A 27,862-nucleotide genomic window follows, 5' to 3' on the forward strand; every position below is an offset into this window, starting at 1 on the left:
AAGCCTGGGTGTTCTGTGGGGTGCTGTAACCTGGAGGGGAAGGGAGGAGAAACTGCTGCCTTTGGCTGAAGGACAGAAGTGGTGACTGCAGTCAGTGCTGGAACTCTCTGGGCTCTCACTGTGCAGGGCTAAAAGCCACATCCACCCAGGAGGGTTTTCATCTCCTTTTCACTCTGAGCAGGGTTGGAGATGCCTGGTTCCTCTCCCAAGTGCTGTTTCCTGGGAGAGCTGAGGCTGGAAAAGCAGGACAGCCCTTGACACCTCACCTGCTGGAAGGCCCGAGGGAGCAGAGCTGCCCAGCTGCTCACCCCTAGCCCTGCTGTGCTCTTTGGGGATCACAGGAGCTGTTTAAACAGAACACTAATAATATCACTGCAGGCAGGTTTGATTTACTATGTAGGGACTCTGCTATCCAAATGAGCCCATGATAAATGGAAGTGTTGCCTCATTAAATATTGCTTTGGAGCTTGCCCTCGGGAAGGCTACGGTTTCATAGTGTAGTGGTGATTTAAGATGGTCCAAAATCTTCTTTGGGTGGGTGTTTTTGTTTTTTTTTTTTTTTTTCTGGTTTTTTTTTTTTTGTTACAAGGATTTCCATGGGTTTGAAGCCACTTTCAGTTAAAATCTGTTAAAACAATTTCCAGCAAACTGTCACTGTCTTTGTCTCTTTATGATATATGAAAACCAGTTGTTTGAGGTTTTTTTTTCTTGCTGGTTTTTGTTTTTTTTTTTCCTACTGTTTAAAACCCAGGCTTAGGTGAGATGTTTGGAATATCTGCTCTTTGCTTTCTTTCCACTGAGGAGTGTGATGGCATGTCTGGGAGCTGTGAATTATGGAGGCGAGCTGTGCTATATAGCCTGGCTAATTTAAAAGTACAGCAGTTAGAAAAATGAATTTCAAAGTACAGCAGTTAGGTGCCTCGCCCCCACTTCTTCCCTGGCATGTGAAACAATTGAATTCTGAATGAAAGGATTAATAAATCTGGATAAATCCCATCTCTGTCTCTGGTCCCCTAGTGTAGGGCAGTGTTCCTGTCCCAGCTGGCCAGCCTCTGTCTCCGAAGGCATCAGCAAACTCCAATATTAACCTCCCAGTGAAAAAGCCAAAACCAGGAGAGGGGTGAGGCCATCCCACTTGTACTCTCTGGAAATCCATATGGATGGGTGCCTTTTCTCCTCTATCCCAAGGGTTTAACTCCTGCTTTCCCTGGATCTTAAACATTTACAGCCACAGGGTCAGCTGCACCTGCAGAGCCCAGGCAAGCAGAGGCTTCAAACTAAACAAGGCAGGAAGTGAAACGAGAATCTCAGTGTGGCATGGCATTAAATGCTGGATTTGCATCAGGCTGAGTGGAGAGTCAGGAACCTGCATCCCCAGATTAAAAACACCACGGGCGTTGCTAATTGTGGGTTTACAGGAGCAAGGCAGAAACAGGCTGAAAAGTTGGCTCACAATGCCACTTGCTGCATCCTAATCTCCTGGTTCCTTTCTTGCCTTGTTAATAATAAGTAAGACTAATTTAATTTTCACAACATCCCAAATCTGTGGCTCTATGATTCAGAGACTTAATAAGATTCTCTAGCCGAGCCAAGAAAAGCTTAGTGGTTTTGAGCTTACTTTCTGTTGGGTTTCAGTTTCAGGACATTTGTGCAGTGTTGTTTGTTTGGGGTTTTTTTTCTTTTAAAAACAAACAAAACAAACTTGTATTCCATCAGGATTACTAGTGCCTCTCTTTAAATTATTGAATGTGTGAATTGGTTGTGCTGAAGCCGGGTAAAATCTTGAGCAATAAAAGGCAAATTTTGGCAAAATGAAAATGAGTTTATTTGATTTGCCACGCTATTTTTTTTCTTTTTTTTTTTTTTTTCCTAGCTAGAAAAGAAACAAACCTATTTTGTCTCAGTCTTTTCTGAATAAAAGGCTTTGAGATTTTCCTCTTTGAAGCAACTTTTCGTTTGGAATGATCTTCGGAGCAACTTTTGTTAAAGGGGCTGAAAAGTCAAAGCGAAACATTTGTTTCAGTCGACCCCAAATGAATATTTTTTTTTCCTTTCGAAACTTTTTTCAGGGTTGCCAGTGAACCGAAAAATCAGTTATTCACCCAGCTTTTATATCCCATATCCTGAGAGAAACTTCAGAGCCCCACCGTGACTGTTTATGTGCTGCAGCTGCCCCTAAGCCCTCCGTTTATATGTTGGTAAATTATTCTGCTTGCTCGGGGTGGTGTGAGACACTAAACCAGGAGTGAGTGCCTGAGTTTCCTCCCTTGGCAGTGTTTTACTAAGTGTTTTTAACTCTTCTTCTCCATGGCAGGTGTTGCCTTTGCTGGCCCAGGTACCGTTGCAGGGCCTGTTTCGTGCTAAAGGCTGTGTGAGGAGCTGGGTTTAAAGCAGCAGAGTTGAGCTCGGCTTTAGGGGTAGGTGTGCTTCAAAAAGAGGAGTGCAGTAATCAAGGAAAGTCAGTCCCTAATTTCAGGGTTAACCACAGTCAAACCCCACATTTAAAATGTGCTTTTCTTATGGTTACTCTGGGTGATAAATTATATATTACACGAAGCTGTTGGGTTGTTTTAACTCTTTTTGTCAGGGCACATTCTCTCTGCATAGAGAATTATCTGCAGATGGCACAGGGTGTTCTGGAACAACAGAGCCAAATTTGCCTGTTTGTTTCACTGAAGCTGGTGGAAAAAAGTTTGGATCAGTTGCTTTAGGACAGACACCACAACCAGAAATGGTTGGGCTGTGCTTGCCTGGTATGGATTGGCAGGTCTGCTGGAGAGGAAGGAGCCTGGCCAAAATGGGTTTGTTCCTGCTGTTTATCTCAAATCTTAATTTAGGCTTAAATCTTAATGCCTCTCCCTTGAAGCATTTAGAGCAGCACAAGCAAACAGGCTCGGGGTGTGTGTGTGTTCCTGAGGCTGCAGTTTTCCCTTGGTGCCACTGTCCCAGGAAACCCTTCCCAGCCAGCTGAGCACCTCCTGGCACCCAGAGCTGGTTTTGTCTGGGCAGGGCAGCTGGGCAGGCTGGAGCCACCCTGCCTGCCCTGAGCCTGGGGATGTCCTGGAGAGAGGACTACTTGTTATTTTTAAATTACATCTTTTTCATCCTCAACTTGGACCCTGCCCCAGGTCCAGGCGTGAAGTCAGAGCCACGTGGATTTGCCATCCCCAGGAGCAGCCCAGGGAAGGTTGCTTTTTCCTCCCATCCTTTCTAAGGGATGATTCTGTTTGGGAAGTCCCAAGCCCTTGGAGCCCTTCCCCTCATCCCCTGCTCCTCTGCTGCCCACGGGGCCCTGCCTGGGAGCAGCTCTGTGGTGGCTGGGCTGGCAGGAAGGTCACATCAGGAGCACAGGGCGTGGGAGGGGAGGCAGGAATTGGGAGTTTCTGGCAAGAGGGAGCAAGCTGGGACTTGCCACCTTTCCAAGCTCATCCCCAGGGCCACATGGAAGAGTTGTCCCTCCTGCCCAGCACGTTTCTCTCCCTTTTTCCCCTGCTGCTTTGCCTGGGATGACACAGTCCTGGGCTGTCTTTGCTTTCCTGTGTGGAACTCCAGACTGGTTGAACCAATTCGTAGTGGATGATTCACAGGGCACGTTTTGGCCCTTGCTTTGCTCCTTGAAGAGTCTGGTTTTGGGGCCCTGCTGTGGCTACTGTTCTGCATCTCTGCCATCCCCAGAGCCCCTGGGACACACCACAGGTGTGCAAATCACTGTGTTCTCCTCTCTGCAACTAATTCTGGGTGTGCTGGTCATCCCTATCCCACTAAGTTGAGGCATTTGAATAACCCAAACTGAGTGGCAGAGGTGATGAGGTGATTTTTCTTTATTTTTTGGTTGCATTGGAGTTCTTCACTCTGGTGTAGCCCAAAGCTGTGTCCCCACAGCCACCTAAGGGGGGTAGGATGCTCCAGTGCTTTAAAAATGAAGTTTTTAAAGGACAGTCAGGACATGTTTTCTCCAAACTGAGACCTCATCCCTGGAACTGGAGCATTAACCTGAGGCTAGAGAAGACAGTGGCTGAGGTGACCCTCAGGGTGACAGAAGCAACTTCTTTGCACTTTGCAGAGGCTGGGCTTTAAACTGGCTGGAAATGAAACTCCCCTTCCATTTGTGTCCCAAGCCACCTACCAGCCCTCCTATGAAAATGCTGCTACCAAACCAGTCAGGACTCACAGCCCCCTCATCCACAGCCCCTGGGTTTGTGGATTTTCCCACTGGGGCCTCCTACTTTCCCCCTCACATCCCTTAAGGTTATGTTAGGCACATCTCCTTCACCAAGTTTTCCCACCAAACAGCAGGCAGGGCAGGAAATGCAGACCCCTGTCATGTGGCAGATGTAGGTGGAAACCTTTGGTTGAAGTAAGGTGCCACTTTGGCTGCCACGATATTAACCCCTGGCAGGCAGGAAAAGTGGTGGTAGCTGCCTTTTTCTGCCATCAGGGCAGGGGGAAAGGGGTTTTATCCCTCTGTGCCTCCAGGAAGGAGCAGGCTGGCCAAATTAGCTCTGCCAAAAGGTTGCAAGCCAGGCAGTGAAATCCCTTTGGAGCAGCCCAAATAATCCCTCCATGCAAACATAAGGCAGCAGGCAAGGAAATCAAGAGCAGTGTTACCCTACCTGAGTATTGTCTTCTAGCAAGCTTCCAGGGGTTTGAGGCTTTTTTTTTTCTCTTTTTCCTCCCCCTCTCTAATAAATGCAGAGCTTGGCACAAGCCCACAATCCATGCCATCCCTGCCCACACCAGGAAAGGGACAAGGGCTGTAGGCCAAACTGTGTGAAGCACAGGGGAGGAGCAGGGCGAGGGGGAGCAAGCCCAGTGAACAGGGGGAAAAGGAGAGGAAATAGTCTAGGGAGAGTAGCATGAGTTGGGGAAGGCAGGGCCAAAAGAATGGCAGGAGATCCTTGCAGAAATGGGCCGTTTGAAAGCTTTGTTCTTTCTGTGCCTTCCCCTGGCAGATGCTCTGGATCTGGAGATGTTTGAGGAGGAATCAGCTGATTTTGGGGGACGTGGTGGTTGAAAAAGGGAGAGGGGCAGAGGAGCAAAAGGAACCCTGCCTGCCCCTGACCCCAGAGCACCTGGCACGCCTGGAGTGTGCCAGCCCAGCCCACTGCAGAGCCCCTGTGGCGGCTGCACACGAGGCCTTGAGGCTCCTTCCCCCACCGTGGCCACCTTGTTCTTGGGAGGAGAAGGAAGGGTGGGAGGGAAAACCCATGATCTTGCTGGCCTGCTGCCAGTTGCTAAGGCAGTTTCTTCCGAAGGGAGGGGAGCTGTGGAAGGAGGCAGAGCTGCCTGGAGAGGAGGCAGATGATGAACGCAGGGACCAGGCAGAGAGAGGAGCCTGCAGCCACCAGTGATGGAGACAAATGGGACTGAGTGGGAGCAGGGGCAAGGAGCCCAGGGGAGAGGGGTGAGGTGGAAAGGGGCAGGGGGAGCAGCTCCATGCACAGCTCAGCCATGGAGCCAACATCCCAGCAGAGCTGTCTGAGCTGATGGGCTCTCTGTGGTTCACAGCAGCTCCACGAAGCGCTGCCTGTGGCAGGAGGGGATTTCACTCTCCAGCGATTTTGCCCTCCTGTGTTGGCTCTGGTGAGTACGAGCTGCGTGTGGGAAGCTGGCTGTGCTGTGGGAGCAGGGCTGGCTCCTAATGCCAGTGCTGGAGGAACACATGGACGTGTCCCACGTGGATGTGCAGACTGTAGGCAGGGAGTGTTGCCCCTCCTGGGTGAGGGGGTGCCCATAGGTGCTGCTTTTGCCGTCCCCTCCTTGCCTCAGAGCCGTGTTTGGGTGTCCTCCTGCCCACACAGCATATACTGGAGCGAGGTCTGTGACAGCTGTGGCTGCCTGGCCTCAGCTCCCTGATCTTCGGGCCCCGAGAGGAGCTTGGTTTGGCTCTTGAGAGCCCTGGAATCGCTGCCCTGACTGGTGACACCGAGATCTGCAGAGCTGAATGCAGACCTGGGCCAAAGCTGCTGGAAAGGAGCCAGTGCCCGGTGCTCTGGTGCCTCCTCTGCCTGGAAACGCCACTCCCGGGCCGCAGCGGCACCACCCGCGGGCGAGAGGGACAGCTCTTCGGTCCCCAGGTACCCCAGGGCCCTGTCACCTCCAGAAACAAGGTGAGTGCCTCACTCCTCCGGTGTTGGTGTGAGAGATCCCGGGGCTGAACCTCACCCAGCCCGTTCCCGCCTTCCTCGTGCTCCCCGCACAGCGGGCTCAGGGCACGGGCTGCCTGTGGGCAGATGGCCGGAGCATTGCTCTGCTCGGGGCACACACTGCCGGGAGAAGCAGCTCCCCGCAGGGTTACCCATCTGAAAAGGCCACAGCGGAGGTTTGCCCTCGCTGAGGTGGAAAGTCGGAGGGTTGGAGTGGGTGGGAAGCTGCTCACGTCAGGAGGGGGAAGAAGGGCTCTGTGCACAGCCTGGGTGTTCTGCGCTGGAGGCGGCTCTCGCTGACAAGTCACCAGTGAGGAAATAAGCTCTTAAAAAGGTGGGTGGCAACAAAACCGGGGCAGCTTCGGGAGCGCGACAGCGGCGTCTCCGGCGGCCCTGCCTGCAGCGGCACCGGGCCGTGCCCGTCCGGAGCTGATCCCCTCGGGGCCGCAGTGGGAGCCGAGCCCCGGGAAGGGTTCGCTCCATCGCCCCGGCTGCGCTTGCTGAGCAGACAGAAATTCAATCTCGGGGCCGGCTTTAATTCTCCCACTTCTCCTCCTTTCTTTGCGTTTCTCGCGCCCCGTGTCCCCGCAGCCATTTGTCCCCGGGCGGCAGCTGCTGCGCCGCGCCGTAACACGAGCCGGCAGCCCGGGATGCTGCACGTCGGGACGGGGACACCTCGCTGCTCTTTCCCTCTGCTCTCTCGGTTCTCCGGAGACTCAAAATGGAGCAGTCGGTGCTGCCGTGGGTGCGGGAGGCCGGCCGAGGCGAGCGCAGGGGCTGACTCATGAGCTGAGCCCCGCGGCCGGCCCGGGGCGCTCCGGGGCTGCGCGGGCACGGCCGCTAAAGGCAGAGAGAGGAGATGTCCCTCCTGGCTGGCCCGGAAAGCGAACACCAGGCCCCCGGGGGAGCGGGGAGGGCGCTGATAAACGAAGCGGTGGATGAAGGTATCAGATGTTTCCTGCTGGGATTGAATGCCCCGGGCGCAGCTCCCACCTGGGCAGGGCCGAGCATCCCTCGGCGCACGGGAAAGGCCACGGCGGGCACCTCCCTGTGCCGGGAGCACAAAAAGCCTCTCAGCAGGAACACGCCTCGCACAAGGCGATGTTCCTCCTGTTCTGTCAGGCGGAGCGGGGTCACACCGCGCTGTCCCTCCCCTGTGCTTTGCCACCTCCCGCGGGTGCCACCTCCCGCCCCTCCTCCTGCAGCCCTCGAGGGGTTATTCCTTCCCCTGACCGCCCTCTTTCGTGGGGGGAAAGAACAAAGCCGGAATTCATTTTAATTGTTTATTGTATAATATAAAACTACAAAAGTAAGACTGCTCATTTCCATGTACATTTGTCCAATTGTATTTTTGATTACAGCCCATACCTACATGTGAATACAGTAATCTGGTTTCAGATGTCTGTAATATTGCATAGAAAAGGCACAGCTCTAAGGTCTGTGGGAGGGGAAGGGGAAATACAGCCTTTTTTTTTTTTCTTTTTTTTTTTTTCTTTTTTTTTTCTATTTTTTTTAACAATAACAAGCCCTGTTCAAACAACCATGCACTGAACATGTCACACTATTTACACCTTTTCCAGAATCTTGGCCTTTGTAGGCACTAGTATGGAATACGCTCAGAACTAGATAGGAGTTGAGGTTGGGATTTTATCTGCAATTTGTGTTTTAAGAGGTTCCAGAACTTGCATTAGGCTTATTTTTAGAAAAAGAAAAAAAAAGTGCTTAAAAAAGAACTAATTTATTTTAAAATGTTCAGTCTCGTTAATTAATAGAATATTGAAAGCAACTTGCACAGAAGCAGGATACTGAAGCCTGATTTGGGGGGAGAAAAAAACAAAAAAGAACAAAAACAAACCAAAAGAAACCCTGTAACAAGAACAAAAAGTTCAAAACATGCCAGAGTGAATCAAACCATTTGTCAGACAGGACCCCATTGCGATTTACTCAATTTAATGGTCATAAAGTGTAAACTTTGTATTCAAAACGATCAGTTTTAAAGAACCCAGGCTCTTACCACATTGAGGGGGGAAAACCGGATTACCTTGGACAAGGTGCGAATTTCTCCTGACACTGATTGCTTCAGGCGGCGGCGTTGCTCTCCCAGCTGGCTGCAGGCGGAGCTGGGGGATCCAAGAGGGATCTTCTTCCACTTTCCTCGGCTCCCAAGTCCTGGACTGACGCTGCTCTCTCCCCAAGAGGGATCTTCTTCCTCTTCCTCGGCTCCCAGGTCCCGCCCCAGGACACGGAGCCGGGGCGGTCGGTCCTGCCCGGCCCCACCTCCGGGCAAGGACGTGGCTCTGGCACAACTCTTGGGGCAGGAGGGAACATCCTGCCCTCTCTTCTATGGGCGTCCAGCCCCCAGGGAGTTCTGCCGGGCCTCCCATGAGTGTTTAAAAAATAAGGAGAAAAAAATATCATTTTTTAAACCTTTCCCAGGCCTGCGTGATGGAGATGATTGCATTTGTTCCTGTAGCGTGCCAAGGGAGGCCCCTCTCAAGAAGCCAGTGGGGGAATAGGAGCCTGATTAGGACTAATTTTGGACATAAACCTGTCCCTCCTCCATGCCTTTTTTTGCATATTTCAAACAACCAGACCCATATTAGAAAAAGGGTGTAGGGAAAAAAAAAATAATCCTGTGATCCATGCACATCCTGACTGGAACTCAATTCATTCTTTCTGAATCTGGCTCCCATACCCTTTTTCATACAGATTTACATTCCTACAAGAGGATACATTCCTACCATACATTCTGTACATGTTACAATCCAGATGTTGTTAGCTTCACAATAAAATAAATATATTTACAGAAGAAAAAAAAAGGAATAAATAATTTAAGAAAAAAAATCACTTCAAATCCAAAGCTCTCTTATTCTGCTCCCATCTTGTCACTTCATTGCACGTTAACGTCAATCTCCATCCCTGGTGTAGGTCTCAGAGGAATTCCATGCTTGGCTGCTGTTGGGACCACAGCGCAGGCCCAGCTGGAGACAGCCAGTGACTGTGCAGGGGGAAAGCCACAGCCCAGGCCTGCACCAACCTTCCCAACCTTCTGCTGAGTCCCACAAATCAAGTAGGTTTTTGTCCCGTGGGATTCCTGGGGGGATTCTGCCACAGGCCGTGTGCTTCAGCACCAAGGAGCCACAGACACTGCCCAAGTGGCAGAGTGGATTTAGAGCTCAGCTCCTGCTCTCTGGGTACAAAAACTTCAGCTGACTCCCCTGGTCTCTGAAAAGGCCACTGATGGGAGCTTTTGCCTGGCAGGTGGTGTTTATGCAGGTGTAAAGACTTAAGTAACCCCAAAAAACAGGCGGCTCCAGTGTCCTGTAAATCAGTTTTTCACCACGGTAAGGTAAGTGCTTACCAAGTTGTTGTGTGAGCCTGGTGCTGTTCAGGTTTGTGCAAGATTGTGTCCCCAGGTGCTGGAGGTGTGGGGACAGAAAGGCTGTGGGTTCTCCTGCTGTGGAACAAGGGCTGGGTGGGAGCTGGAGCTGTCCTCTTCCTCCCCACCCTCCCTTCCCCTGGCCCCTAAAGCTACACTTGGTCAATGGTTCTCCTTTTGAAGCAACAACTTCCTTTCACTTTAGTCTGTGTCAAATGACTGCGAATCCATCAGCACCCCGGAGCTCAGCTTGGGAAAAAGGAGAAGGCAAATCCACCCTTGGGCAGTGTCCCCCTCCTCCCCCAGCCCTGTCTCTCCCTGGCAGATTAACTGGGAGGCAGAAGCGCCTTTCGCAGCTGTGCATGATGCATTTCATCTCGATTAGGAGTTCCTTCATTGCAAAAATGTCTTTGCTCTCGTCCTGTGTCTGTGTGCATATCTGTGTTACATCTATCTATATACTAATAAATATATATGGCCCGTTTTAAAGTGCCAATTTATAAAAAAAAAGCTGCCTCCTTAAAAGGCAGGCAAGACCCAATTTCATCCATGACAAGAAGGGAGCAGAATTGACTGAATATTGCCAAATGACGTAAAACATAATTTAAAATTTCTTAAATAAATATAAAAGTTATTCCTAAAGAAGCCATAGGCATGTCAACAATACAGGTTGTAACCGGCACTCAACAACTAAAGTACCATTGGAAAACTAAAATGCCATAGCGACTTCAGCAATAGGCATGATACATTGCAAACAGTTTTTTGTTTGTTTGTTTGTTTTTTTTTTTCTTTTTAAATTAAATGTACACCACAACGAACTTAGGGAAAGAAAACAAAAACAGAAACAAAAAGACCCCAACAGCTATTGGTGCAGTAAGAAGACTTCTCAGGTGTTACAGGGGAAGGGACCATGCATAGAAAGCTGTGTCTGTATATTCCTTGTTGTAAAACGGGTCTATAAAGTGTAAAGCAGGTAACACAGTTGATACAAGAACCCAACTCTATACGAGATGCCAAGTGGTGTCACACGACTGGCTCCAGTTTCGACAGCAATGGATATTAAAGCAAGTCCATCCAGTGCAGGTACGAGATGAGCTTCACTGCAGTAATACTGAAGCTGCCCTTTTTTTTCAGCACTTAGCACAGTGAGGTGGGAGGGGGGAGGAGGAGGAAATGCTCCAAGAAAGGGCGAGCGGACGCTCCCAGCCCCGCTCAGTCAGGGAGGCGCAGGGCAGGCGGGATCTCGGTGGGCTCCGGGCACGTCGCTCCCGCTCTCACCATTCCCGGGAGCTCCCGGGCGAGGAGGTGCCGATCTCGGCCGGGTTAAGGCTCCACCTCGGGCGGGACGGGGCCTGGCAAGGCTCAGGACCTCGGCGGGTGAAGTTCCACAACTGTTTCCTGCCAACTGCTTCACGTACGTGGTGGAAAAGGACATGGCTCTGAGTTTCAGGAATCACAGTAGTGCGCAGTGGGTACAGCAGGGAGCAAACACTTGTGAAACTCCGACAGAAGCAGCTCCCAGCCCTTTCTTAAAGCACTTTTTTTGTTTGTTTTTGTTTGTTTGCATTCAGGGAAACCGACTGCAGGCTTATTTGATCCAATTTTCTCTTTGCACCATACACATATAAAACATTACAACTCTGTATAAAAGTACAAGTGGTTCTTGTACATCTGAATTATGCAGGAACTATGTGAGCAAATCCTATCAAAATAGCTATTTTTTTTGTGTGTATAAACAGCATTTGTTTTTAGAAAAAACAATACCATAAACTGCAGAATCTGTACAAAAATATAAAATAAATTTGGGCAGCAGTTTCTAAACAGCCATGTAAATGCAACACTTAAAGAGGAGCAGGTTAATGCCTCCAAAAGGCTGAATTGCTAAAGTCAACCTATACAGGGCTAAAATGGTATTGAGATTATCTAAATAATAAAATTTTTTACCTCTTGCAATAAAACTTATAGAAAAAATAGACAAGTATGCACATGCAATTTACAGCTTTCCCCAACATAATCCTTGTGCTTAGCTTTTACCTTTTTTTTTTCCTTTTTTTCTTTTTTTTTTGTAATAACATAACATTGTCTACAATACATATTCTTTCCTATACCAGGATATTCGGTCTTCCTTGAGGAACCACTTTAAAAAAAATACATTAGAAGTGGTCATACATGGATGAAGGCACTCCAACTCTGCTCGAAGCAAAAACTAGTGTGATCCTTTTCTTTTCAAAAAAGGCAAGCAAGGATGCATGCACAGTGCTGTGAATTGGGGCTGGGAGGGACTATGGAAATACTACCAAGTGTATATACTGGTACTTAAAATTATTTAAAAAAAAAACAAAAACAAAAACAAACAAAACAAAACAAAAAAACCCAAACAAAAAATAAAACCAACAGAAAAAAAAAGTTGCTATATTTCTTAATATTTTTAAGACCCAACAAGCACCTCCATGATGTGATCCAGTTCTGTGAGATCCATTTTGAAAGGCTGATTTGGAGTTACTGGTTGACTGCTGTAGGGAGCGAGAGTCTTGAGGAGCTCATCTGCTGAGACGGGAGCCATTTTTGAGGCAGCCCCCGTGGCAGACGTGCAGGGGTCAAAATCATACATGGACGTGTCAATGTCAGCGAACAGAATGTCATCCAGGGTCAAGTCTGTGAGGAAACCTGTGGAAGCCGTGATCTCAAAGTTGCCAGGCAGGGGGTCCATGAGTTTGGGCTCGGCCGTCCTGCTCTCCGGGAGGCCCTCGGGCTTGGGAACGTTGGACTCGCTGGGCTGCGCCTTCGGGTCGCCGGCTGCCGCTTCAGCTGCTACTGCCTCTGCGGAGGTAGGTGCTGGACAAAGCTCCTCGATTTCGTCCAAGGCTGAGGAGAAGCTGTCCTTGACTGCTTGGAGAGCAGGAGGTGGCGGCTTGGCGGGACCGTCGTGCTGGGCAGCCGGGGAAGTGCAAAAAGTGTCGTCCTCGAGCAAAGAGGCCGGGGTGAGGCAGGACTCCAGGGGCATAGTGCTAACCAGGTCTGCGGGCAGCAGCGGCGCCGAGGCCAGGTGGCTGAAGGCCGGCTGCGCCTCGCGGAAGTTGTCGCTGAGAGGGTCGGCAGGCTGCGAAGCGGCCACGAACATGGGCCTCAAGCTGCCTTCCTGTTTGAGTTCTTCCTGGATTCGCCTCAGCATGTTGTTAATTAGAACTGTCTTTTGCAAGCTTGGCTCGGTTAATGGCCTGTGGTTATAAAGTTTCATGAGGGAAATGTTGAAGATAGTCTGGCGCTGTAAGGTGTAAGACACCTTAGAGGGACCGTCGGTGGGAGACACCACTTTGCCTTCCAACCCATCTTCATGCTCGTCAAACTTCCGCTTTCCTCCTTTCCCCAACATATATCTGCGAGGGAAGAGAGGAGACTGATGAAGGCAGCGAAGCAGGTGCACATCTGTGCCCATCAATAACTCAGCCTTGGCCCACAGCAGCATGACACCCTAATGCAGGGCTCTGCTCCATCCACGTTTAGGCATGGCTGTGCTGGTGAATTCCAAGCAGGAATTCAGACAGCATCTACAATACTCAAGATCTGGCATGCTTGGCCAGATGTCCTCTTCCTTACATTAAGCAAATACCTGTCCATGGAGGCACAAGCCACAGGCACTGTACTGACCGTTCCCTCACATTCCCTGACCGAGGCAGTGCTATGCCTGGGAGTACAAAGGTAAAGCACCAAGGTTCTCACAATTAATTTCCTCTTTTTATTTAAAAGTGTGTTCACGTGGGAAGGGAAGTGAGGCTCAAGCAATTGTGTGTTGGGAGAAACTTCCCCAGTGAGGCTGGGAGATGCAGCCCTTTGGTACACCAGGATATACACACATGGGTTTATTTAGCTGATCACCTAAGGACTCAACTACCAGAGCAGGAAATGCAGTTATTATACTCAGAAATAGATAAATTACAGATGAAGATCTGTCAAATCTTTTAGTCTAATCCCCAAGACCACTCTTTGCACTACACTCTGCTGCAGGTCAGATGGCAGATTGTGAAGGAAACAAAGGGGATTTTATCAAACTTGCCCACATTATAAATAATTTCTGAGCTAAGATTAAGTAGGGCAGTTTAGTCCCCAGTGCCAACTCTTCCAGGATGTTTCAGAGCACCTGGAAATGCTCCCTCTACACAGCCCAGTCCCAACCTCATTTTGTCACCATTATTTTTGTGACACAAGGATCCCCTCCAAACACAGAGGAATGAAGAAGTCACTATGCTGTGACAGTAGTACGACCTAACGTGATGCTCTCTTATTTTCCCAGGTAGAGTGGTGAGGTGCTGGAGCTCTAACCCACTTACTGTCTTTTAATATGCTCACAAGCAGCTCCCTGTTCATTCCTGCCTCCCTTTCTCTCTTTAACAGATTCTTCTGGCATGAAGAATTCTGCCTTGTTTAAAGAGACAAAAAAAAAAAAAAAAAAAAAAAAAAAAACAAAAAAAAACCCACACCCAAGTAGAAGAGGCTTTCTAGCCACAGGTATCCGGAAAGAAGTTACAACAGCCACATAGATTTTTACCCCAGACTTGACCCATCTCACATTATGCAGCTATCATCTGGGAGACAGAATTTGCCTTCCTTATTTGAGTACAATTCCCAACCCTCCCAGTGGGATTAATGCCTGCAAAACAACTGCACTAGGCAGGTCTAACACGGTTTGGTGGTCACACACCAGTTCAGCAGACAGGCAATGTAGTTTAACATCACCAAAAGTGACTGACAAACATTTAAGAGCAAAGAGACCCTTGGAAAGCAGAAGAGGGGGCAAAAGAAGTCAGGATTTCAGCGCTACAAGAGCTTCAGAAAGTGTTTGCTGGGTGGTAAATCCAAAACCAGATCGGGTGAAGTGAGCCTCCTCTGGTTAAAAATAAGTCCCAAATCCAGATAATTTTCTAGCATATTATGCAATTAAAGAAAGCAAGGCGGGGCGAGGGAGCAGGCTGAGCAGAGCTGAGGAGCAGGTAGGCTGCCATCCAAGCTCCTTGGCCAGCTCCCAGCAATTCCTGCGCCTGGAACCTCGGGTGAACAAAACCTCTGAAATTTAGCACTACTGCTGAAGTCTGGTTTTTCTCTGCTCCCTAGTGTCACTTCCATGGACTGCTCTGGAGCTGTGCACGTGGGTCTGGGGTGCATGCTGGGGGGCTTTGCTACTCCAGTGCTCACAGTAGACACATTTCCTTTCACTTCAGACAGATAAGAGCAAGAAAGGGAGGATTGGGCTAGTGAGAATTAAAACCCCTGCCCAATTCCAGCACGTTTTTAAAGCAGCAAGGGGTTAGGAGGAGAGTTAACAGCTTTCCATCCCTTCCTGCTATCTCCTCCTCCTGAAAAAAGACAGACTCTGTCCTAAAGACATAGCAGTGCTCCTTCCACAATGCTCTATTTAAAGAAGACATTTTTAAATGGCTTGGGGACTAGAAGAGTTTGAAGTTTGTCAGCCTCTGCCAGGAATGTATAAAAACATTCACTGCACAAAGCAAACCTTTTCCCCCATGATAAAGAAAACAGCCCAGGCTCCGTTCCCTGCACTCAGTTATTCATCACTGCCAGGTGACGCTGCCAAGCATTTCCAGCTAACCCAACCGAGCCCATTTCCACCCAAGACTGAGGTGCTGGTAGCAAACACATTTCTAAAGCTGATCAGTAAGAAACTGTGGGATCATCACCGAGTAAATACTACGATAACCGCACGACGTCATTTTCCAGGAAGCTCAGAGACCATTCAAGATTTCCTGTATCTGTGACTGTCAGGCTTTCGCATCTCACTCGATCTTCACCGAGCTTGATTCAGAGCTTGCCCTTCTAAAAGATAAAATAGATCAGGCAACTCCCAGTCTAACCTACTGGCTTTTCAGCACAGCTTTCGGTTTCCTTTTTCCCCACAGATACTCTCTGAAGGGGGTTTAACCCCTAAAGTACCTAACCACGATGTCAGCCTGAGCATGGGGGTTTTATTCCACCAAGGAGAGGGCTCAAATAAGCACTGCTAGGCTCTTGGCTTTATAAAGTTTTATTTTATCCCCTTCTCCTCTGGCGTGCCAATGGGAATCGTAAAGAATGTTTTCCTCCAGTTTCCATAAATCACTTCATTCATGCCTAATGAAGCAAGGAGGTGATATCTTTTTAGACCAACTGATAGAGTTGGTAAAACCAGACATGTTTGGGGCTTGCAAGTCTTTCTCTGGCTATTCATAAAGGAATTTCATAGTTTCCAACCACTGAAGCTTAAGACAAGGTTGCCTGCTTGTTCTTTGCAGTTCAAGCCATCCCTTCCCTCCTTCAACCAACCTGCTTCATGCCTGCATTAAAGGGATCAGTGTTGTATGTCTTAAGATATACTGAATAATGATTAAAAAAGAAAAAGGATGCTGTACAATTTGATCTGAATCAGTTCTGTTCATCTCAAAAACTTTGCTCCTAACCTTTCCAGCCAAACCTCCTGCTGGGAAAACAAAAAATGCCAAAGTTGAAAGATCAGCTTGACTAAAGATCAGTACAAAATGAGACACCATCCTAGTGTCAAAAGAGTCATGTATGACTTGTCCAACCAAGTCATACAGCTGTGACAAGGGCAGCCAGACAACACCAACCCACCCAAATGCAGCACTGCACAGGCAGAGGTAAAGGGTAACATTCAAGGAAGGTCTTTCATGCATCTCTTTTGGCTGAGTAGCAACTTCAGCCAGATGTATTTCTGCTGCATTTTCACCTGTTTGCTAAACATAATTTAGAGGCCAAGTGTTAAGAGTTGAGACTGGACAACACTTTGTTGTTGTTGTTGTTGTTGTAATAAAGGATGTTGCGGGTTTTTGGTCTGCAAGTGAGTTTTCAATGTTTCTTAAGTATGTGGAACTAGAAAGCCTAAGAAAGAAAATAGAAAACCTGCATCTTTCTGGGGACTGGGGCAGGGGAAGTTACTTGGAGATCTTCCCCCAGTATTATGTACCAGTTGGCTCCAGCTCTGGAAGACCCAGAACCAAAAGCAAAACTGTTGCTGCTGAGAAAGATTCTACTTGCTTTTTTGCCCATTTAGGGCGATTGCATGCGCCTCAGCGCCAGAGAAACCCTAGCATTGTTTGGGAGTTGTCTTTCCTTAATTGAAAAACAAAAGTAGTGTATTTTTTTTCCTCATTTGCGTGTCATTTAGCTTCCTTTTATTGGCCCTGCATGCTCTTCAGACAGAGCTGGAAAGAAATGCAGTTGGGGCTCAGTAGAAGAGATAATCAGCCTGGAGCGGACGGTTCTCCGGAGTCAACCCTCATCGATTAAACACAGAAGAGCTTGTGCAATGCCTGTGTCTCTGAGCCCACTTAGTGATGAATCCTTTGCTCTCTGGAGGACAGGGGTATGTGGAGATGTGAGAGGAGCACTGTGTTGTTTATTGATTGTGCTTCGGACACTTTGACACCTCTGGACTATTTCTCGATTCTTTAATACTCGGCACTTTGGCATAGAAAAGCACCAGGTACGTAAAAACTGAGAGGAAAAGTGATTTTGCTCACCCAACAATAAAAATAACCTTTAATTTTAATTCCCAAAGACTTTGAACAATTAAGTTTAAAATACCTCTCAAGGCTGAGGGCTCATCTTGGAAATCAATTCTACTAATCAAATCTACTAGGCCCTCGCTGCTCATCGAGACAGACAGGAAGGGAAAAGAAGAAAGAGGAACTGAACCCCAAGAGGAACAGCGGAAAAGGGTTTTTAAGAAGTCACATTCCCACTCACAGATTTACCCCACCCCCTCAGTCAGTCCAGAGGATGCACAGCTGAAATAGAGCTGAGGTTACCTTTAGAACAAACACCACACTGCTCAAAAAGGTAAAAGCATCAAATCCCTGAGTCCACAGGCAACCATTCCCTCCAGGCAGCCGAACACTGAAACACAGGTGTGAACCACAGGGGCCTGTGTGAGAAGAGGAGTTTAAAGCAGGACCAGTTCCCTTCTGAAATCTTAGGTAATTAAAACCACAGGGGGGTAAAAAAGGAGAGAGAAAGAAAACAGCAACTTGGGAGAATTCAAATAAAATGCTACTTTCACACGTGTGCACGAAAAAACCTAACAAAACCCACAACAACAAAAAAGCTCCCATTAAAAGCCCCTTAAAGTGCAATGAGAGCACTAAATTTGTACACTTCATTCCTCTGAGTTTCACAAACCACAGATTAAGTGACCCTCACCAGGTTTTCTCAGAGAACCTATCCAGTGAATTATGGAAGTGTTCTGTGTCACTTCTGGCACATGGAATATAATTTTCCTCTCCTCCATCCTCCTCTCCTCATCCTTGAGGGTTCCTTTGGTTGTGTCCTGGCCCAACGGTAGTCAATGGGTGTTTTGTTACTGACTTCAGCAGAATCAGGGTTTGGCACAGATAGCTACAGGACCAAAATAAAAAGGCCTTTTATGCCAACTGGGTTCAACTGGCAAGACAAGGCCCACATCCTCTGAGCTAACAGAGGCAGGTTGAGCTGCTGAGAGTGCTGCTGGACCCAGCCTGAGGGACCACCTGAACTTGTAACCAGTCTCCACAGCTTCAAAGTATCTGTCCCCTAGAGCTAGGGAGGCAAAGCAGTAAACATCTCTCTCCCTGTCTCTGTTTCCACAGCCAGAGAGAAAGAGTGGACACATCTGTAGAAGAACCCTTGGGGTAGCACCATGGCTCACCCACTACAGAATGATGCTCCTTGGCCTGCAGGATCCTGGCAAAGCACAGCAAACCTGCCCCAGCAGGTGGAAGCCCAGACATCTGAGAGCACTGGCACCCTCCTTCCATTCAAAGTTACAAAGGAAAAGCAGAGGGGAAGGCCAGGATAAACCTGGCAGCTTCTCCCAGCCTCACTCAAAACAAGGAGGGGAAAAGCTGCACAGCCCAGATGTCCCAGGTTTAACTCCAGCACTGCAACAAATAAGCAACATGGACTTTCAGAGGCAACAAGCAGGGCTGGATGGAAATGACCCCTCCTTGGGGATTTAATCTGCTGACACCGGAGTGTTTAAAGGCTGGCACGGCAGCATCCCCGGGAGCTGGGGCAGCCTGTTCCATGCAGAGCTGCACGGCCACGCTCCCTGTTCTGCAGCTGGCCTGCAGGGTGTGAACCGACCAGTGGGGATGGGAGGGGGGGTGTGCAGGGGTGGAGTGTTCTTTTTTTATTTTTTTTCCCTCCACTAGGCTGCTTTCTGGGGATCTGATGCACTTTTTTACATGTTTTTCACGTGTTTTTACAGGGTGCTGCATCCATGTTGCCAGGCTAAAGAGGACTCCTGACAAGGCTGCCTGGTAAGAATTGTGTCTTGTGTCACATGTGAGTTAGGAAACAAATCCCACAACCCCCAAAGAGAGGCAGAGGGAATGGAGCTGTGCAGGGGGTTCTGTCCTCTCCAGAGCCAGTGCTCAGACATTCTGTATTTACAAGGTTTGTTTTCCCTGACACATTTTACATTAATTCTGGCTGCCCCCCTTTTTTTTTTTTTTTTTTTTTTTTTTTTTTTTTTTTTTTTTTTAACTAAGTGAGGTTTAATAAGCACTTACAAAACTCTCCTTTAGAGTATATATAAAAATTGGCCTCCTGGGCAGCTCTCTGCTTCCAGAGAGTACAGGGGATTGTTTTTATGTTTGCAAGTCTTCACTGCAAGGCTGTCAGTGCCAGCAGTAACTGTAAGTGGCAGGTATTTCTCACACATATTTTACAGAGACCTAACTCTTCCCATCTCCTGTGGTGGATGGGTAAACCTCAGCTTTCCAGCTGAAAACAGAGAAGCAAGTAAAGCTCCTCAGCACCTCACTCCTGCATTTAGCAAGAAAGGCAGCTTCTCTCTCCCAACAGAAACACAGCCCCTTGCTTTAGGCACTTCACACAGAGTGAAGACTGAGTGAAGAGCAGCTAGCAAGCTGACAGGGGTCTTTTTTTCCTCTCCAGCTAAAATCAAAACAAGGAAAACCATAGTGGGTGCCTGTTAGAGGCTAATCTATGTAGAATTTATTTAGGGACCTTGCAAGGAAACCTCTGGCAAACAGGAGACAACAGAGGAAGCTCAGACTCTCATTTGAGAAGCATCTTAAGCCGTGCAGGTCTCACGGGCTTTGCCTTTGATACTCAGAGCCTGGAGTCCCCAGGTCCCCGAAGGAGTGTCCATGTTAATCAGAAAGTAAGGTGAAGCCTTCCCTAGCAAATAAGCAATGCAATTATAAAGCCAGTCAATAGTGTAACGCCAGCCAACGTGTTCCAGCGATATTTTGAAACTGTAATCTGATCCTACTGTTTCCATCCTCGTGCCTTGCCTGCTCTCCCTTGTTGCATACTGTACTATTTGAGGCCCAGAGGGCAAAGCAAGCTCTTGCTGTTTGTTCATGATCAGAAACTGCATTTGGAGCGAGAGCTTTGTGTGTGCCGCCCACACCACTTTCTTGAGAGTTTCTTCAAACTTGCAGCCCGCCGGAGCCCTGCTAGAGGGATGTCTGCAAAACAACCAAAAACACAAACTCCACTTCTGCCTTCAGCTTGCAGCTCCTTTTCACCAGGCTAAAAAAAGGCAAAGCCGCAGTCTAAGGCAATCTCTGACTCTGCAGTGTGTTAAGCCTTGCAGGAAACATATGCTTCTATTAAATTGGAAACAGTTTCTAATGCTGTCAGTTTGCTAAATGTAACACGTTCTCCTGGAAGAAGTGGAGCAGTTTTAATGTTTTTTGACTAACTGCACACATCCAAACAGAGTATGTCTGATAAAGCTGGAATGGGCTCCAACAAATATAGCTTAGAATAAATTACAGCCTCATTAAGTAATTGTTTGGAAAAAGGACAGCAGGTTTTCTATATTATAGCCACGTTATTAAAGGTGTTTATAATATTAGGAATTCTATCACGGTAGCAGAAGTTAATGCAAGTTTAAATTAGAGGAGCACTTGTTAGCTTGTTAAAGCATTAAAGACTGCCCTGGCAGAACCAGAAGGTGGACAAGACTGCACAGGTTCTGAGCATGGAAAGCCAGCAAGGCACACTGCAAACCACTGTGAGGCTGAAGGCAAGAGCAAAAGCCATGAGCAACTCTGACAACTCCTTTTCAGTGCAAAGCAAGAGGGACGATATACCTGGGTAACACACCAGGGTTGAAAAACATTTATTCGATAGTCACATACAGGAAGGCAGTTGTCTTTACTGGAAAAAAAAAAAAAAAAAAAAACCCACCAGGTTTGGATTGCCCAGCAGAACTAATTTCTGTCTCAAAGATCTCAAAGCCAAAATGTCAATCCTCACATGTTCTGCTTTAGACAGGACTTCCCATGTGCTTCCTTATAAAACAGTGCCTAGAAGATGCAAACAAGCCCCCAACCTGCCCTTTTTTGGTCTTGTCCTTAACTGGAAGCTTTAGGAATCACACTGTCCAGGATTGCCAATGCTGCCACAGCTTTTCACGGGTCTGGTGCAGACATGACTCCACTGACCACCAACCACCTGCTTTGAGCCAGAGCAGGGTGGAGGATTCCTCCCTTTCCCAGTACCAGAAGATGCTTTGTTAGGGTTACCTGCTGAGGGGAGAGAGATTTTCCAGAAGATGGCAAAGCTGCCCTCGTTTCAGGTCACCTCTGTGCCAATTCTCCTTTACATCCTTTCCCAGAATGGCTGCACACACAGTCTACTCACAACAGTGTCTGAGCCTCCTCCCTGGGCTTCAGCTAAGCTGGGCTCTGTGCTTCAAAGAGCCACCAAAAAGAGCTGGGCTGAGGCTGTTTTGAAATTTGGGTCTCCACGTGGCAGTGTTAAGGAAACAGTCAGGTCTGCCAAGTGTGAATTGAATTCTATCATGTGAACACATGGGGTAAGCACTCTGCTGAAGGACCAGGAGCTGCTTTACACACTTGGGCATCAGCAGCAGGAAATCAGAGCTGCAGTAAAGCAAAGCAGCCACAGCACCGGGCCAGATCCTCTGACTTTACTATGTGATTAGCTGATTACTCAGCACACTCTGCTTGTTGTCACCCAAAAAATATGCGAGGGCTTTCACACACAAGCCTCCCTGGGATCAGCCAAGAAGCTCTTCCAGCTCCACACCACTGCTTCTTCCCACAAGTGCAGCCTTCCCCCAAGGCCTCCTAGCATGGAAGCAAGAGGTGCTGGTCCCACAGGCAGGACCACACCACCACGAATTCCCGTGTCAGTGGGCAAGGAGCCACACTGGAGCCAGTGAACACAGCTCCATGCTGGGAGAACCAGAGCCATCTCCTCAAGAGGTGGAGCAGCAGCAATTAAGATGGCTGTGCACTGCGCCAGGGCCCAATTCAGCCAAGACTGCCTTCCATTCCCTCCCACTGCAGAGCCAGCAGGCTTAAAAAAAAGAGACATCTCGTTTGTAAACGAAATTCAGAACAATCTGAAAGAGCTACCAGAAAGTGACACAGGCTGGGAAACACACACACACACACACACAAACACACACACTCCTTTTTCACTGCTAAAATTACACGCCTGTAATGACAAGATGCTACTGGTCAGGCTCTAAGGGAGAATGATGAAATAGCCAGGCAGGCTGTGCATCCCTCCTCCCCTGCACTGGCGCAGGGAACAATGGAATTACAGCAACGTGGTGTTGTATTGTACAAGACATCTCTATTGGCACGCACGTGTCCAAGGGCTGCCTGGTATTTTTAGTGTTTGTAGGGACTGAGCACTGCAGAGCCATCTCCACTGGACCTGTGCAATTCCTGCAGAGGTTAATGAGAATTGTGCCTGCACCCACGAGAGACAAGACCCCTTCGTGGATAATGAGGGAGAGAGTTTTTCTCACCTCTGTATAATTACTTTGTTTGACTCCTATCGTCGCATCTTTTTCCCCGAAGATACCTTGTTTTTCCCCCTTGTCATAGACCCTTAATAAACACATGGTGGGCGGGGGGGAACCCTCACACTACTGAAAGAACTGAATGGTTTGCCAAAAAGTAGGTTATTGCTCTGAAAACAGTGTTGAATAAATTATCAGAGTCAAACTGAAAAGCAGCAAATGGCAGGAGGTAAGAAGATGAGAAAGGAAACAACAACAACAACAACAACAAACCCTCTGAAGAAATACATACTTCAAATGCAACATACAAATCCCAGCAATGACAAGTCATTTTCGTTTCTGGCCTGCAGATTTTATTTGCTAACCCGTTTCGCACTACTGAAAGTTAGGAGAAAATAAAGGTGTTTCCCTGGCATTTCTGAAAGCACATGAGATGAGTTGTTTTCAACATTTTTCCTCAAATAAACAAATACATTCTATGTAAAAGAACCTGCTCACCCTGCAAGTTTCTCTTAAAAGAGGTGGAAAAGTTGTTGAAAACAAAACAAATTAAAAAAAAAAAAAAAAAAAAAAGGTAGTTAAAATTTGACAGGAAAGGTTGCTCAGATGGTGTTAAAATGATGTTGGACAAGATGATAACTGCTGGCCTTTCAGTCCAGTGCACTAAAGCTCTTGCATTTGTTGAAATACAGCATATGCTTCCATGTCCTACAAAGGAGCCCTCTGAAAACTGATTAAAGGGAACTTTGGCCAGCCTTGAACTATTCTCAACTATTTCACAATTAAAAGTACTACACCCAAGTGATGCTCTTTAAAACAGCCACCATGGGACCCATGTCTCGTCTGTGTGGAGTAATTTAAACATTTTCAAGTAAATAATTTAAACTTAGATGGAGACACCCTTTTAACAACATATTTTGACAACATGTGTATTAAGCCTGTGTTCTGAAGCATGTTTAGGACAAATTAATTAACATAGAGCAGAGAAACTTAACCACAAACTAAGATTTTGGAAGTAGAAAATACAGAAGGAGAACAGCTCAGGAAACAGAATGTCCGAAACTTTATTTCCTATTCAGTCAGGCACGACCCATTCACCTCACCCATGACAGCATTACACCGATTTTCCCCACAATTAAAAGAAAAATCTTCATCCAAGCATACATATATCACGTGTGTGTCCCTGCCAGCAAGGGGAAGCAGAGCAGTGACAGGAAGCTTGACACTGTGTGTCACACACAGAAAATGTTCTCTCTCTTGTATTCATTCACCAGCTATTTGTGGAACACTTTAGTTAGGGAAGGAAAGTGGAAGGGCTGTTTAGAAGAGTTTTTACCCTGCTGTTTCCAAGCAGATGGAAAAGGAGGGGGTAAGGGGGAGCCAGCAGGGTAACCCAAGCAGGTTATTGGACCCCTGGGACAGCCAGCAGGGAAGTACCCCGGTCAAAATTCCCTGTAGGCTCCTAAAGCCTAAGGCACTGCCCCAACAGAGAGCCAGGGGCAGGCACAAGACCCGACCTGCAGCAAATCAGGCCGTGCCAAAAGTGCTGAAATAGAGTGGCTTGTCTCACACAAGGCCCACAGAGCAGTGAGAAAGCAAAATGTAACCACCACTGTTCAAAAAAAAAAAAACACCACCACTGTGGTTTGCACACAAACGCCAGTCTCCTATCTTGATGGAATGTGTGTTTGAAAAATATGCAAATGACATGCGTGCACGTGGACCTGAACCTACTAAAGGCTTTTTTTTTTCCAAGGGAGAAAGAACATCTGTAAAAAAAAAAAAAACCACGTGAAAAGTAAAGTTTGCAGAGGCACCGGAAGATGACGATGATGTATTTCTGAATTAGGATTTAAAACTTCATTTTGCAGCTACCTGAAGTTAAGACAAAGCTGCCTTTAGGCATCTCAAACTAGTCAGACCTGCTACAGCAGTTGCACAGTCTGCTTCAAATATGCCCTCCACGCTCCTTTCAACCTCCACCCCAACATATATCCGCATAGTTTACCTCCAATCAAGGGTGGTTCTTGCTATAGAGCAGTTCACTCAACCTCATTGCCTGCCTGGCACAGGAGGGGCTTTTTCAAGACTAATGTTACAGGCTACTATAAGAAACTGTAGGAAAACAGCCAATAATTGTCACATTTCCATTAAAGCTGTGTGAGGTTCAAACAGTATAAGGGTTTCTGGGGTGGGGTGGAAAATCTGGGATCAAGAAAACAGTTTTTAATTGTTACATCTGAGGAAGTATTAGGGCAAGTTTAGCTCTTTCCACCAGTTCAGGGCTCTTGAAAAAGGGAACTTCTTTTTTCTGGTACTTCTATATACTGCCCAGTTTTCAAAATAACATTAAAAGAAAACAACCCACATTTTGTACTCTTCTCTCTGTATTCTACTATATCAAGAATTCAATTTTTATTCTAACTTCACTGGAAACAAACTGTCAGATGAAATCCAACACACCTTACTGCTGTTAAAGCAGAGTAAACAGGTTTTGGCTCCTAATAATTACACAGACTAAGACTCATGTCATTCAATGCCACTTAGAACTCAATTCCAGAGTGATATTAAGGAGAAATTTGTCTTTAAAACCATTGGCACTCAAAACACTGATCATGTTATACGGGGAACTTCTGACATTCTATGGCAACATCCCGATTTTCTGTCCCAAGCTGAGGAGGGTATCAAACCTCACCCCTCACTGGAGGAACAGTGGTCTCACCTTGCCTAACACAGGGCTCTGAGCATGGTTTTAATTTCACTGCAGCACCTGAATCCAGTGTCACTCTGATGTGGTGGTGGCTGCTGCCTCACCTGAGCTGGATGAGCCTCACCCTCTAAGACAGGTGAAAACCAAAAACTTGCTCTCTGGTGATTTGACAGTTTCTTTGGCCCTTTCAAGCCTTCCCAATCCTAGTCACAGCTTAAAGCTCTTTCTGAGGGCTCATGAGGCAGCACCCAATGCCCCTGAAGACTGCCCCAACTCTCCCTTGGAAATGCCCCTTGAATCAGGTCTTCCCCACCCCAAAAATCCCCTTTGAGTGGTAGGAATGTCCCAGGCAGCACTTCTTCACAGCTCCTCCTGACCACTTGGCAATGACACCCAGCCTCTGACACGCTCACCAGGAGCCATCAGTGAGGCAAACACACAGTTTAATACCCACACAGCCAAGAGACAGGGCAGGGACCCTGCTGTGACACAGCCTGTTTCTTCCACCAAACCTCTGCTGTCCCCCAGCCACACGTTTGCTTTGGAGCTCAGTTTGGGCTTCACTTCAGCACACCCGAGAGCAACGTTAGCACAGCATTTACAGGCCTTGCCTTCCCCACTCGTGTTGAACAGCCAAGCATTGTTATCTTATTTTTGTTATAGTGTTTGCACTGGTAATGCTGAACAAACCTGAAGCCTCCACTACAGCAAACACAAAAATTGACTCTGTTTATAAAAGAATAAAAGAACTCACGCATGTTGAGAGTCTCTCTCAGTTTATAGAAAACAGGCACCTCTGCATGACAGCAGTTTCTCTGAATGATGAAAGTTTAGAAATCAAAAGAAGTGGCAGAAAACATGCAATTATATACCCCCGAAGAAAATGAGCGCTGTGTTCAGATTGGCAAATTTCATCTTCCACAAACCACTAATTAGCAAAAGATTCATCAAGACTAAAGATCTGTGCTTAGTGCCAACCTGCTTACATTGAAGCTGGACCTTGCTCTCTCCTTTGAAACACTCCTGATCTTTGGACTTGGTAACTGAAAGCTGCTATTTCTGGCACTGATTCGTGTGCATGTTAAGGAACCACTGCAACTGGAGCTGTCTCCTTGTGAGCCATTTACACTATAGAGCTGAGTTAAAAGGAGGTGTCTCTCTTGCTACCTGGCTCTTATAAGAAGTAGATCACCAGAAGACTACTCGCATTTTCAAAGTACTGCATTCTCCTTGTTTGACAGATTACACTTTAAGATGTTACATAAAAGCAAAAATAGTCACAAATACTTTGGATCACCTGTCTAGTGTTAGCACTGCCAGAGATGAACTGTGCCAGGAGTGCTTTACATCAGTGTGAAAAAAGTCAGAGTTCCTAAAAAAGAAATAAAAAACGTTTTCCCAATGAAATATTTATTGAAAAAATAAAAGCAGCTTGTGTGAATGATGGCAAAATGCTTCAAACTAGATATCGCATAAAATCTGCTGTAGTTCATGGAAGTCAAAAAAAATACATTTTGAATATGAAGTTTGAGTGTTTCCTTGCTATTAGGACATTATCTCAAAGTCCTTGATGCCTCTCAGGCAGACAATTTGAGCACTTGGTATATCTATGTTATTATTTCCCCTATGAAACTCTTTATTTCATCTTTCCCATTAAAAAGAGCAGGTGTATAAAGGAACACAATTGCAACTCTTAACAAATCAGCACCTACAGATGTATTTAATGCTCTTTAAGACTGCTTCATCTACAGACAAAACCTGAAGAACCTATGGCTATCAAGTTTCTTTTTGTTTGTTTTCCATCAGCTTCAGAGAAAAAGAAATCAGCTTGACACGAAAATCAAAGCAGTGTTTTAATATGCACAAAGTCTAGCTTCGTTCTTTAGCAGTCCAATCCAGCTCCTGCAGAAAAGGAGTGGGTGGTTGCTGCTACCAACTTAAATGGAAGCAGGTTCAGTCACGAGAGGAGGAATATCTAGAGCTGTTACACTGGATGCTGCAATACTTGCCCGAACAATGGGAGTATTCCAAAGGACAGGTTATCAAAGGATACCTGTCCAGCAGCACAAACTCCTAATCCTCCTCCTATCTCTACCACCACCCCTGGTTCATTATGTTAAATCAGAGCCCACAGATACCATCCGATTATGTAAAAATGCATGTATTTTAACTTCAGCCAGAAAGAGCTACTTTCAATTTACCCTGCTAAATCAGTTGGCTAATTTCTATAGCAATCATTTCAAAGAAAACACAATTCATTTTTATAGTTTGCTTTACCATGTGAAAGCTTCCTGTGCCCTTTAGATGCAAACTGAGGTGCCTCTGTCAATTTTGTACCCTGGGAGAAGTCCGTAAGACACAAGAACCTTCGCTTGTGCAGATGCACGCCTAAAATTAGCAGAATTAAAAGAGGCAGAAAGCGATGTCTGAACTCACAAACATAGCAAGTGTTCAGTCATTTGAGAGACACAAACACAAAACTGATGTTCGGGGCAGCCAAACCCTCTCTCCAGCGTTGTTTGAGCAATTCTAAAGTGGCCAAATCCAGCACCCACTGACGGCAGCGAGAGTCACCCTGATGACTGCGCCAGGCACCGGATGAAAAAGGCTGGATTTCCCTGCTCCCGGGAACCTTGGATCTGCCTGAGCACACGCCGCCACACACAACAGCCCTGGCGGGCTGCACTCGAGTTCGGGTAAAGAAGCTGTCGGTCCCCACCCCGGATGGAGATAAAATGGGCAGATTCGCCTTATTTTACACCGGCAGCTCTATATCAGCCACCAAGGGGCCCATTGGACAGCACACAAGACCATCCAGAGATTTC

General features: G+C 47.2%; 1 protein-coding gene across 4 annotated transcripts in view; it reads right to left on the bottom strand.

The window, feature by feature from the left end:
* Positions 1-7,415: 7,415 nt before the first annotated feature.
* SERTAD2 (SERTA domain containing 2) overlaps positions 7,416-27,862 on the bottom strand; it is a 78,806-nt gene continuing 58,359 nt past the window's right edge. For 3 of the 4 annotated variants that reach the window (XM_066316476.1, XM_066316473.1, XM_066316472.1), the window contains one exon: positions 7,416-12,902. In XM_066316476.1, coding sequence (XP_066172573.1) covers positions 11,954-12,898 — 945 coding nt within the window. In that variant the 5' untranslated portion in view covers positions 12,899-12,902 and the 3' untranslated portion in view covers positions 7,416-11,953. Of the gene's footprint in view, positions 12,903-26,334; positions 27,233-27,862 lie in introns of those variants that run through there. The other variant, XM_066316475.1, reaches the window with a different exon arrangement.

The sequence above is a fragment of the Sylvia atricapilla genome, chromosome 3 (genome assembly GCF_009819655.1).
Source record: "Sylvia atricapilla isolate bSylAtr1 chromosome 3, bSylAtr1.pri, whole genome shotgun sequence".
Lineage (NCBI taxonomy): Eukaryota > Metazoa > Chordata > Aves > Passeriformes > Sylviidae > Sylvia > Sylvia atricapilla.